Source organism: Halictus rubicundus, chromosome 12 (genome assembly GCF_050948215.1).
Source record: "Halictus rubicundus isolate RS-2024b chromosome 12, iyHalRubi1_principal, whole genome shotgun sequence".
In the NCBI taxonomy this organism is placed as follows: Eukaryota; Metazoa; Arthropoda; class Insecta; order Hymenoptera; family Halictidae; genus Halictus; species Halictus rubicundus.
In genome coordinates this window covers 4,279,685-4,292,055 of record NC_135160.1, presented here as the reverse complement: position 1 = coordinate 4,292,055, position 12,371 = coordinate 4,279,685, and the positions used below count along the sequence as shown (strand labels likewise).

Here is a 12,371-nt window from a genome sequence, read left to right as displayed (position 1 = left end):
TACGTTCTATCTTTTCTTTCGCTCCTTCACACGTATTCACTCATTCTTTCTCTCTCTTTCTTCGCGCTCATTTGTTCATACTCGCTCTCTTTCTTCATGCTCGCTTCACGCGTACTGACACATTCTTTCTCTTTCTCTCTTCACGCTCACTTCACGCCGCTACATATGTATACACAGATGCGACATACACACAGAATTGTTGCCTATTTCTTTTTCCTATTCGAACGCCAAGAGCGCGGAGAGCTGAGCGTTGAAGCTCCGAGTCTGAAAGCTGTGAAAGCTTAAGCTTTATATAATTGTAGCCTTGGAAACTTAAGTCTTTAAGACTGAGCTTTGGAGCTTCGAAGACTCGAGCTTTATAAAATACTAATTATGAATGTCTTCGTGAAGAAAAGTGCGAACCGAAGAAAATGAGAAAACTGATTATTGCATCTTGACACAGACTCGATATCGCAGAATTCCTTCTAGTCATCAGCGGGCTGGCGATCGATGCAGCTTCATGGACCGCGTTCCATTGAACCGTGAAAGCCAGCTTCCGTGTTCCGGCTAACCGTTAACCACGAGGACCGCGCGCACCGAAGAAGGACGAACGCGAGGGGAACATCGACGAAGCGAGACGAGGATAAACCAATAGAGAATGGGAGTGAGAGAAAGGGAGAGAGAGAGAGAGAGAGAGAGAAAGAGAGAGAGGGGGACGTTGCCCATTAAACATAGCCCCTCGTAGTGGTCGTTTGGTCCGGTCTAGTTTAAAGCCGTCGTCGAGGCTCGCCGGTCTCGCGTGAGTCTGATTGCCGGGTTGAACAGGTTGAACGGTTGGGTAATGGAGGCGCCCACATCTCTCCGTTAGCGGTACCCAGCTTCTGTTATCTACGCCGCTTTAAAGGCGACGGATCGACCAGCCTCAATTCCATCGGCGATCCTCTCCTCCGTGCGCTATTGTCTTCTTGGAACACCAGCCGGTACAGTGGACGCCAAAAGCTTCCCCCCAGTCCTCCGCTTCTAAACACCGTCCTCCGAACGAACACCGTCTTTTACGAACGACGATCGCAAGTGGAATCTCGTAAAAATTACTCCGATTTCCATGGCACAGTATGGTCCATGGATTTGAAAGCAATACAAATTATTTTATGTTCCGTATATATTGGGGGTGCCCATAAGTAATCGATTATGTATTCATTTATTGTTCCCCTCGGGGTTACAATTCCTATTACAACGTATCTCCTTTACCTCGCACATCGCTTACCACTACTGACGTCGCTATAGAGAGAGAGAGAGCTATTGTCGCTTTACATATAATAATTATAATAACGTAGTAAAATAAAATAATAACAATATATTCAAATCATATAAAATAAAAACATATCCAATCCGCCATACCGCTCGCCATCACGCTCGCCATAGCTACAATATATTAACAAATAAAAACAATATATACAATATACACAACAATATATTATATATTAACAAATAAAATAAAAAATAAAACATATCATACTGCTCCTTTCTCTCACACACCCACACACACACACATTCCTCCTCCTACACCTCCCCTTCCCTAACCCGCGGACCACCTCTTCCGGTCGCTCACCATTCATCCCAATCCTCCATTTGCACCTTCCCTCCATTCCTCCACTCTCCTCATCCACTTCTCCCCTCCCCCCTCATCATCCAACACTTCCCCCATCTTCTCCTGCCATCCTCCTTCTTCATCCATCCTCATACATTCCTCCCAAACATGCTCCCACGTCTCACTTATCCATCCACACACTCTACATTTTCTCTCCTCCTCATCCATCCAATATTTTCCCTCTTTCATACCATTTCCTAATCTAAACTTTGCCACTCTCTGCCATCTACTCTCTCCCCATCCTTTCTTTAGGTAGCCCGGCAGACCCTCCCCCTTTACCATCCCATACCATTTGTTATATCTTGATTTCCTTATCTTTTCCCACCTTTCCTCCCTCTGCTTTTCCTTCTCCCTTTTCACCAACTCCCCACTTACCTCCTCTCTCCTCTCCTCCATCATTTCCTCCACCTCCTGTATTGTCCATCCCCTATCCTCAAAGAAATCCCGTCTTTCCCTCTCCCACCCTTCTCTTACTACTCCCCTCCTTTCCCTCCCTATAAGTAATAAGTAATCGATTATTTGCAAAGAATTCGTTTGGAGTTCTGTACCGATCTTCGAAGAGGAAACACGTATTCTTTTACAGTTTTCAGTTTTACACCCTGTGATAAACCCTTCACAGTTTTTACAACCCTGTGATAAAATGGCGGCGTCCGTGCCTTCCGAGGATCATATTCGTCATTGAACATTTGCGCCTTTGATTGGATTGAAAATTTGAAAGATGGCAATCTATCCTTGATAATGATGGAGATTATATAACAAATTAAGAAATAAAAACTTGAATTTACTACAAAGTTTCTTTTAGATTTCAGAATAATTGGTTACTTATGTGTCCCTCTAAAACGTTAGACGAAATGAAGTACAGTAAAGTCTCGATCTAAGCCGAACGGAGGTTCGCCTAACCTCTCCACAAACAGTATAACTTCTAGCAACCACTACTACCACTACTAATCCAATGATCAAACTTCTTTATTTTTCACTATTTTTTTACGGGTTTTTCGCCAACTTATTCGTGGCATTTTTCTGATTGATACGACACTAAACACGATATAATTTCGCGATTTAATTAACGGTATGTACTGCATTTTGCGTCCGTGTTTACACGCGCTGTCCTTTTCTACGTTCGTTCAACGCGGTCACAAAGAAATAGTAGCCCTACACGATTCATGTCACAGCTCGGACCCGAGGATTGTGCTTAGATCAAGACTTTTCACTGTACTACGTTTTAAACGTGGAAATTAAACTGCGAAGCAAATGGTTAAAAAGACAAATAAATGAACAAAGAGGAAAACAGAGATAGAAAAATCAGAAGAAAAGGAGATGAAAAGAATGATGGAGAAATAATTTTGGACGAACAATGAACGTAGAGTGGGAAATCTCGGGGCCCGGCGGTGTAAATCGGATTGATCGTAGGGCCGACACTAATTTTCTGAGTGGTCGAATTTCCACGAGGGGCCCGGTCCTCCAAAGAAGGAGGAAGAAGTAAAGGGGGCTTATCGTTGGGTCACATTGCGTTCCCGCTCGTGGCCGTGGCTGAAACTCATTTCGAAAATTCCTGCGGGAGAGGTATGTAATTATCTGGGAATAATGGGGAACCCTAGGCGGGCCGGTTATCTTTGGTCCATCGTCCGCTGCTCGGAGATCGCCGGCGGATTTATTGTCCGCGTTGACGTCGGCCCTGGCGACGTATAAATTATCATTTCCGAATCCAGTCGACACCGTGGCCCGCGTCGATATTTATGTAATTTCGAATTGTGAACAATTCCCTCGGCTCTGAAATTTACGCCGGGGTCCGCTATCGATCTAGCATCTCGGGATCGACGCGTCGCACAGTCGAAGAGCCTGTTTTATTAGACGAAATTCCATTACTCGAAAACTATAGGCGATACGAAAAATATTTCCAACAAAAGGGGTAAGGTACAAAAGAGAGTACAGGATGATTGTATTTTTTTGGCATTGCGGTAACCCCGAAAAGCTCTGTAGAAATTACAATTGAAATTTTCGACGTATTCTCAAAGATGTACAAAATTCACGGAGTTAGAACAATCAAAGTTATCAGTTTAGATTGCTATTATTAATTTGCCCTCAAGAAAGTGGAAAGACTTGAAATAACAATACCTCCAGTAACACACTATATATAGAGAAGTTTCCAGTTTTATAAAACGAACGCAGTAGCACAATAGGTAAACAAATTGTAATAATCAGCACTTGCTTATCGGTTTTCATTACTTACCTTTGCAATAGATATCTAGGAACACTTCTGTAAAAGTTTGAAATGCTAAAATCGAGGTTGACCTTTTGATTTTTCTCCATTGTCAAGTGTGCGTCGGCTTCGAAAGGGGAGAGGAACTTCTTCGTCCTTCAACCTCCCGGACGAGTTCATCGATAAATTCCTTCCCTAACGTCTCTCCCCGCTGCCGATAAAAAAAGATCCCCCGGTCTAAAATAGCCAAGGGTCCTTTTTATTTTTTCGTTCGAAGAGAAATGCCTGGACCAACGGGGGAACCTGTCGTGAAAACGGCCCGGTATCTTTACAGCCCGGGACAGTCCGGGTGGAAAGGGCCTGCGAGGATCCTAACAGAGAATCCCTGCGAGAGGATCCTGCGAAAGGATCGACCGGCTTTTGTCGAATTTTCTGCTGCTAGACCGGTGCTGCGACTGGTCGACCTCCTCGCCCCGTTTTTGTTCGTCCTTTTCCCGCAGACATCCTGTTGTCGTATTGCTCCCGTCCGTCTGTCCGTTCCCTTCGTTCCTTCGTTGGTTCCTCGGTTCGTTCCTGGCTCGAACAAGAAACGACATGGAGGATCCGACGGTGGAACGAGGTGTTATGCGACCGCAATTATCAGTAATGATAGCGCCGTGCCCTACGTCCGCAACGACGGTCACCGGGCGCCATATTGCCGGAATTCGGTGCTGCGACCCCCTCGATTAGGCACCCTCGCTTCCATTAGATGAATTTTAATTTTCCGAACGAGTAGAAATTTGTAACATTGCTAGTCAGTCTGCAGGTTCAATTTTACAAATAAATTGGAAGTGCACGCCGGCTATAGAAAATAGCTTGCTGCAAAAGTTTCTCTATTATGGTAAATCATGTCTGAATACAAGCCTAAGAGCCTTCCTTCTCTACGTCATTTAGTTTTCCCGTAATAAAATCGCAAAGAAAGTCACCTGTATCTTCGCGATGAACTGTACCCTAATTTCAGTAAAGAAAATAAAACAGAAAGATTGTTTGCTTTGTGGCCAGCGTAAAATTGGTCACGGTTGTGTAACGAGCGAGCTTCGATAAACTGTTTTCGAGCCTCCGAGGCGGATAATTTTCTCGATTACGCTGCCGCGCAAACAACCGCTATCGGCGCGGTAGCTGCTATCAGTTACCGGTTTGGAGATTAGCTGTCTCTATAAACCTCTGCAGAACTGACAAATAAAACGCATTGAGTGAGTTCGCTTCTCTGGTGCAACGTTTTTCGACAAAATTCTTTTATTTATAAACGTACACAGACTTACTGATTATCCGTGCGCAGATTAGTAAGATAAATTCGTGCTGTTAGTTCGAGGCGAAATTACATTCAGGGATTGTTTAATAGTTGGTGGTGGTGCGAACGTAAACCTTCCCAGAAGGCATCGAAACTTTGTCCACTCCTCCGGGGAACAGTTTTGGTAGTTCTTCGTCCTTGACGGTTGGCAGGATCATCACTTTTTCTCCTGGCTGTGACAATCGAAAATCGAATCATTAATACATCGAATTAGACAAAATAATTCTTTATCGCGTGCACCACCGGAATATAGCAACAGTTTGAAAAATTAGTTTTTCCACCGATCAAACTCGGTTGTGAGCAGCAAGATCCGAGAAGAATGATACAGTAATCACCGTGATAAATTCGAACGGTTTAATTTTTCTCGTATTCATGGAACTTTTACGCTGATTCCGCACTCGGCGAGTTAAAAAACCAAAAAAAAATTATGAATCTGAAAGATAATGAAAGATCGCTTACCACCCAGTTGGCCGGAGTTGCAATCTGCGGGATCCTATCAACGAGCTGTAGCGAATCGATGACGCGCAGTATCTCGCTGCGGGGCCACAAAAAGAAGAAGATCGATTAAACAAGCGTCTTCGCGATTATTCTAAATTTACACGTTCGCGGTCTCTTATCTCGCATTCGGGTCACGATCATTTTTAATTAGAGAGATTGATAAGCGTTCAGAACAACAGGTGCCATTAGCAAAATGATCTTGGCAAGACTTGGAAATTCACTTTTCAATTTTTCTTCGAGTAATCAGCTCGAGACCGATCCAGGAAAAGAATCGCAAGGGAACGTTTCGAGAAAGACATTATTCGTTTCCATTTTCGAAGTTATGGCGTCCGAGCCGCGAACGTGTTAAACCGAGGTCGGTCGTGTTAAATCGATGTGTGCAACTCACTCAACGTTGCGACCGGTGGAGGTCGGGTACTGCATCGACAAGCGTAGACGGTGATCGGGGCTGATGATGTAGAGCGAGCGGACGGTTATTGCCTTTTCTGGATCATCTTTGCCTTCTTCGTCGATCATGTCCAGCTTCACCGCCAGGCTGCGATCGTGGTCGGCGATGATTGGATAAGGGAACGCGCCGCAAATGTCTTGGCAATAAGATTTAATATCCTGTCGCGGGAAACGGGAAACACGTTCGATCAATCTGCTGATTTATGTGGGCTCGTGAAAATCCGCGAGATCCCCTTCGAGATTGCTTGCGCCACATTTTTCGCCCGCCTAATCTCGATACTACTCGAAAATACAGCTATTCGCAATATTTTATCGAGTCTTATTCCGAAAGGAGGGGACACTTATTTTTTGAAGTCTTTTCCGAATTACTTCTTTCTCGGTTCTGTAGCGAATTGATAGCAATTTTTCTCTGCTGGATGGCGACAACATTTTTTGGATTAAAATATTTTTTGAGTTCGTAGTTCGTTAACAGTTGGAAGTTGCAATAGCCAGCATCTGCATTTATTAATTTCAAGTAGCCACGAGCTGGAGGTGGAGCCCGAGATTGCGCGTTATCCGTACGTGCGGCATTGTTCGGTCGTAACGTTTCAATCATTTTGCATGATGTAATGCAACGATGTTGCGATAGCATGGTTAAAGTTACTGTTCAAGGAGAGTGAAACCGAAAACGTTGGAATTATCCAAGGAACACGATTTCTACGATCACTGTTGTATTCATTATTTATGTTAATTGCTACACCGTCAGCTTTTACGACGGAATCTGATCCGTAGAATTCTAGCCTTTCTAAACATTTATTGCCGAGTACAAAGTTCCTTTTCGCCCTGGTTTTTTGTTTTTAACAAAAATGTATATTCGTATAAACAGATCTCAATTTGGAAAAGTCTAAAAGACAGAAAACACTGTTATTTGTTTAATCTTGTTCGGTAGAACTTAATTTCCTTTTTCAGTAGATAAAAGATTATTTTCCAGTTATCAAACACGTTCGAGCGACAGCACGCGCGGATCCCCTCTACGTAGCAGTATCTTCACGAGAAGATTCTCGTAAACAAGCATAATTATTCCGGTCGTAGATCACGTATGCTTGTACTGTATCTGTTTGTAACACGGACTCGAATTAGAATAATATTAACTGCGCAAAAATCATTGCGACGTTAAGTCATCGAGTTTGAAACAACGTATAGTAGTAGCGCGTTTTCCATGCACTTTCCGAGTCGAAATGAGAGCCATTTACACCTACACATCTTTGCAAACAAGAAACAAGTTTTCTTGTTACGGCGGTATTCGATTCTGTGTTCGTTAAGCGAATGAAATCTTAGAACCTGCTCCCAGCTAATTCTTGGTTATTGAGAATCCAGCGAAACAATGCAAGTTCTCGATAGGCAATTCATTTGTTTAACACCGCGAAGCTATCAATTCGTGGATAGTTCTCTAATGATCTGCGAGCAGTTTTTGCCGTTTTATGCCCCATTTCGTATGCATTCTCTCTAAGATCTCTCGAATCCGCTTTCCCTTCGCTGTCGCCTCGTCGGCATCGATTTACAAATAACAATGATACCTATTCAATCGGACGAATTTCTTGAAAAGTGGATAATTATGTAACAGGCTTTTCAAGGTGAACCAATATGAAATAATACCACGTTCATCCATCTACTTTGCCGATCGACTCGCGTGATTGATCTCGCGGTATTAATTAATCTATGCAGTAACCCAATAATTTAGAATCCTTTTAAATAGAAGCAGTAAAAACCAGTGGAAAATAGAGGAAGCTAATAAACACTTATTGCTGCTAAGTGTCCAATTCATCCTGAATGTTTTCATTGTCTCTAATAGTCGTTTTTTTTTTTTTTTTGGTCTAAACACGCGACGCAGGAAACGAGGAAACAATTCTAAAGTAGGCGCAATAACAATTTTATTCGAAAATGGTGCCGAAGCTGAGAACAACAGAGTGAAATTTTTTCCTGACTCTCAATGTTACCAACAATCGTTCTCCTAAGGACACGGTGCCCCGAACAAAATGACAACATTAAACTACGACATACAAACTGAGCTCTAGAGTTCAAGACAAAGGGAACCGTAATTAATTCAAATACCGAATATTCGCGGAACTTACGTTAACCCAGTCGACATGGTCCTTGAGCTTGTGACGAGGAAACAATTCTAAAGTAGAGGAAAAACGAAAATATTCGAATTTATCTCCTTCATATCATATATTTTTTTCACAATTGTGATCAAGTTATTAAGGGTAGAAACAAATTATTTAATTTTTTAAGGGTCGGGGTTGCAAGCAACCCTTCGAGTGACCACTTCCAAAAAATTCAAGAACAATGTTCTGTTACCTATCCAATATATACAAAAGTTTCAAGATGATCGGATTGGTGGAACATAGTTAAATATATTGCGAAAATAATTGTGAAAAAAATATACGATATGAAGGAGGTAAATTCGAATATTTTCGTTTTCCTTCCATCGGAATATCTTAATTAACAACCGAGAAAATGAAGGGTTAGCGACGTAAAATTTTGGGTGATTATCTTTCAACCTAAAACCATTGTTTTCCACACAATACCAATAAAAATTGTGGCCGGGGCCGCTGGACCATTCTTATCCTGCTAGGCCCTTTATTCCGGACTCTCAATGTTACCAACAATCGTTCTTCCAAGGACACGGTGCACCGAACAAAATGGCAACATTAAGCCACGACATACAAACCGAGCACTAGAGTTCAAGACAAACGGAACCGTAATTAATTCAAATACCGAATATATTCGCGGAACTTACGTTAACCCAGTCGACATGGTCCTTGAGCTTGTCGACGGAGTGAGCCAGCAGCTTGGTGTTCCTGCGCTCGAAATGCGGCTGATGAACGGCCAGTCGTCCCAGCTCGGTGGTGCAAACCGGGGTGAAATCGGCAGGGTGCGAGAACAGAACCACCCACCTAGAAACAGAGGAGGAGATGAAGAAGTTCGTCGGGCAAGAAGAGAACCGAGAGATCGCTAGGCGATCGGTTTATTTACGATCCGACGCGATCCGGCGCGTCGTCCTTGCTCTCAAGTTCACCCGAAGCCGTAAACACGCGAGTCGTCGAGCGGGACGCGGACATGGAAGGTGACGACGACGATCTATTTTCCGGGGGGTTCTCAAATTTCGAAATCGCGGTTGCGCAACAATGCGGCGAACGGCGCCGCGCCTCGTGCTAACGGAAACCGGTATGGCCGTTACGAGGAACGATACAGATTTTTGCAGATCGCGTGTTTGTGCTTCGGCACACGGTGAAAGCCGGGGACAATGGCTGGAACCGACAGCGTGTGTGTGTGTGTCCACTGATTGGCGAGCAACGGCCACCCACGCGGCGGGGTTGCAAAAATCGAAAACGCGGACCAATTTGTTGGCAGAGCTGCTTTCGGGAAAATAGCGGTACGACAATGGAGATTGGGAATGATCGAGGAGTTGATTCCCTGGCAGAAAGCCTCGTTTCAGTTGCTAAGGACTTTATTTTAATACAGGTTGGGTTTGGTCCAAGAAGAAAATTGTCCCCCGCATTTCCTCGTGTTTTAGTTTCCTGAAACCTCATACTAACTGAAATGAACGGTCGCAACGTTTGTATTATTTATGCGTACATTGGAGCGATGATGCGACTGTAGGCGAAAGAGCCGAGTCTGCTACAATAATAAATATGTATAGATGGAGGATTGTATATATTAAGAAAAATATTCTAGAATTAACTAACTTGTTGTACAAATTTTGGATGCCAGATAACAGCTTTCTCAATTCACGATGCGACGAAATTTTACAGCTAAACTGCAGCTTCGATTTATGAATTTAAAATTCAGTACAAGCTTTCTACAAAGTGAAACGAAATTTTCATTTAATATCGAACCCCTTGTAATTCGTCCATCACCACAATGTTAACCGTAACCTTCTCTTCTATATTCGATTGTAAACCATGTGGTCGCTAATGACCCAGCTGTTAATGCGACCGCTTTAAAATAAACGATATATAAAAAAAATACCAGTTTCACTTCCGCTACGGTTAGACTGCGGATTTTCATGGAAAATAAAAAATGTTTGCATCGATTGCAAGACACAGAAGCGAAACAAAAATTCTCCTCTTCTTTTAATTAGTTTATTACGCTGAAACTAGTACGCTGATATCCTTAAATCTTTTTAATATGCCGACTGCATTAAATTTTCCATTTTTGTCGTAAATACATCAAATCCGCAGTCTAGTTATGGTGATCTTTCGGAACGTGCCTGTGCCTAAACGTGCGCGACCTGACAGCAACCTTGAAGCCTCAGCGACCAAACAAACCTACCAATGAACTATATAAACAATGTTTTTAACGTTTCGAGTGTTCGGGCGCTTCCTCCGCAGCCTGATTCGAAAATTCGTGCGACAGACAGAAATAGCTCGAACCAGGTAGCATGAGCTCGCCGGAGCATACAAGATGTAGACATTATCCGACACGGTTCGTTGTGAACGCTTGGCCGGCTTTACATAATCCGCGGTTTCGCATGGACACGCGGTTCCTCGCGGAAGTGGTGGTGCCCGGTCGGTGTGCGTGTGCGAACCGGAAATAATGAATCGGTTGACGGGACTTACGAATCGGCCTGCCACTGGTAGAAATCAATTGGACCTTGAGTGGTCTCCGCCTTGAAGTTCGGTACGATCGAGTTCAGCCTCATGATTGACTGTGGCGCGTGTTGACTTGCTCGTTCGGCGTTGATTCGGTGCGGGCGAAATTGCTCGGTGCCTCGTTGCTTCCTGTGACCACTTTAGACGATGGTGCGCGACAAACTGATGCAACGGATCGTCGCGTTCCGGCTGATATATATCCACCGGCGAGCTGTTATCCGCGGGCGGAGCCCCTCGCGCGGATATCTCTCCTCTCCTCGCCTCTCGCTCGACGAGGCTTGTTGTCGGTTTATATCGGTAGCGCGGCGTACTCACGGGACACGGTGTTGACTGCGTGGCTCGTCGTTCGAGCTCGCTTAATCGCAGCCGAGACGTCTCGAACCTTCTCGAAGCCGTGACCTTGCGACTCTTCAAGTCGTGGCTCCTCGTTACCTCGGCTCTTCTGCGAGCTTTCAGAAAGATATCACCCTCTTCAAGTCCGTCCTCCTGCTTGGTGGGATTACTCAAGTTCAGAAGTCAGGACGAACTTCCTTCCAGAAGTAATCCTCTTCGGGGTTCTTCGAGTTTCTTTTTTTTTTTTTTTGAGCCTTGCAAACTCGGGATAGATCCAGCTCGTTTGATCGATGAGAACGAGTTCGGGTTCGTCCGGTGCTCGGATCGCGCTTCGACGGCTGCGGCTCGAAGAAATTCAACTGGTCGTGTTCAAGGCCACTTTCTCGACCGTGAATGACTCTCTACTTTCCCGCCCGTCTCGCCGCGGCTTCCTTGTCCGTTCAATGGGCCGAGCGAACGAGAGGCCATGGATTCGTCGGGTAGCTAACCGGTAATAGCGGGGGAGCAACCCTTCGGCAACCTTGAACAGGCAATTGATCCTAGTTGTTAAGGGCTTTATTAACCACTTGACGCCGCAAACATTCACCCCGCAGATAAGCACCTAGAACCTTTGAACTTTTTGTTTACTTCAGGATCCATTGGACATTCACCGAATTCGATTCCTGATAGCAGAACGTCTCCTGAATTTTGTTAATACACTGTTTCTATATTTAGCGACTGCGGAACATGTTGCCCGATTTATCTGTCGAGTGGCAGGATGTTCAATCGAACGCTAAGCTTGCTATTTCCTAACTGTGATAATGAATATTGCTTTTATACACTAATCGATCCGTTTCGTGATATTGTCTTTCAGTGCTTGAAATTACGCTTTCGCTGGAAGGTCGTCACCTTAATTAATCGATAAGCTGATATTGGAGGTACACGGTCAATGACCAATTAAGAATGTTAAGTGTTCGAATCGAGGAACATGATCGGATTTGTTAAGACATTGTTCTGGCCCAGTTGACTCAACTTTTCTGCGAGTGTCCTGCAATCCTTTCGTCGTCAATTAAACAATTGTTTCGTTATGTTGATTCCACGCATTGATTTCTATAGTGATTTGAGTACTCGACCGCAGTATACTACATCACTGGTCAACCTTATTGCATCGGATTTTAACCCATTTTATTTGGATTTTAATTTTTATTTATTATTTTTAATTTTTATTCGGATTTAACCCAAGGAAATATGAAAAGAAGGCCTTTGTCACCAAACTTTTGTTTTTATTGTATTTAAGTACAAAAATGACTGGAAGTAAAGGAA

The 12,371-nt window shown here is 43.8% G+C and overlaps 2 protein-coding genes across 6 annotated transcripts in view; one reads left to right on the top strand and one right to left on the bottom strand.

Moving 5' to 3' along the window:
- Osp (myosin phosphatase Rho interacting protein outspread) overlaps positions 1-12,371 on the top strand; it is a 280,543-nt gene that overhangs the window by 170,214 nt on the left and 97,958 nt on the right. The window lies entirely within an intron of this gene.
- On the bottom strand, positions 5,085-10,919 carry Tpx-4 (thioredoxin peroxidase 4). The gene is made up of 5 exons (XM_076797367.1): positions 10,704-10,919; positions 8,882-9,038; positions 6,044-6,261; positions 5,617-5,692; positions 5,085-5,330 (listed from the first exon to the last, which is right to left on the bottom strand). Exons 1-5 carry the CDS (start codon positions 10,784-10,786, stop codon positions 5,202-5,204), a joined length of 663 nt encoding a protein of 220 aa, XP_076653482.1. The 5' UTR covers positions 10,787-10,919; the 3' UTR covers positions 5,085-5,201.

Excerpts from the sequence above, each read along its gene's own strand:
- Tpx-4 (XM_076797367.1), bottom strand. The coding sequence starts at position 10,786 with ATGAGGCTGAACTCGATCGTACCGAACTTCAAGGCGGAGACCACTCAA. Across the intron at positions 6,262-8,881 it reads ACCATGTCGACTGGGTTAAC|GATATTAAATCTTATTGCCA; the intron begins GTAAGTTCCGCG and ends TTCCCGCGACAG. Across the intron at positions 5,693-6,043 it reads TCCACCGGTCGCAACGTTGA|CGAGATACTGCGCGTCATCG; the intron begins GTGAGTTGCACA and ends GTGGCCCCGCAG.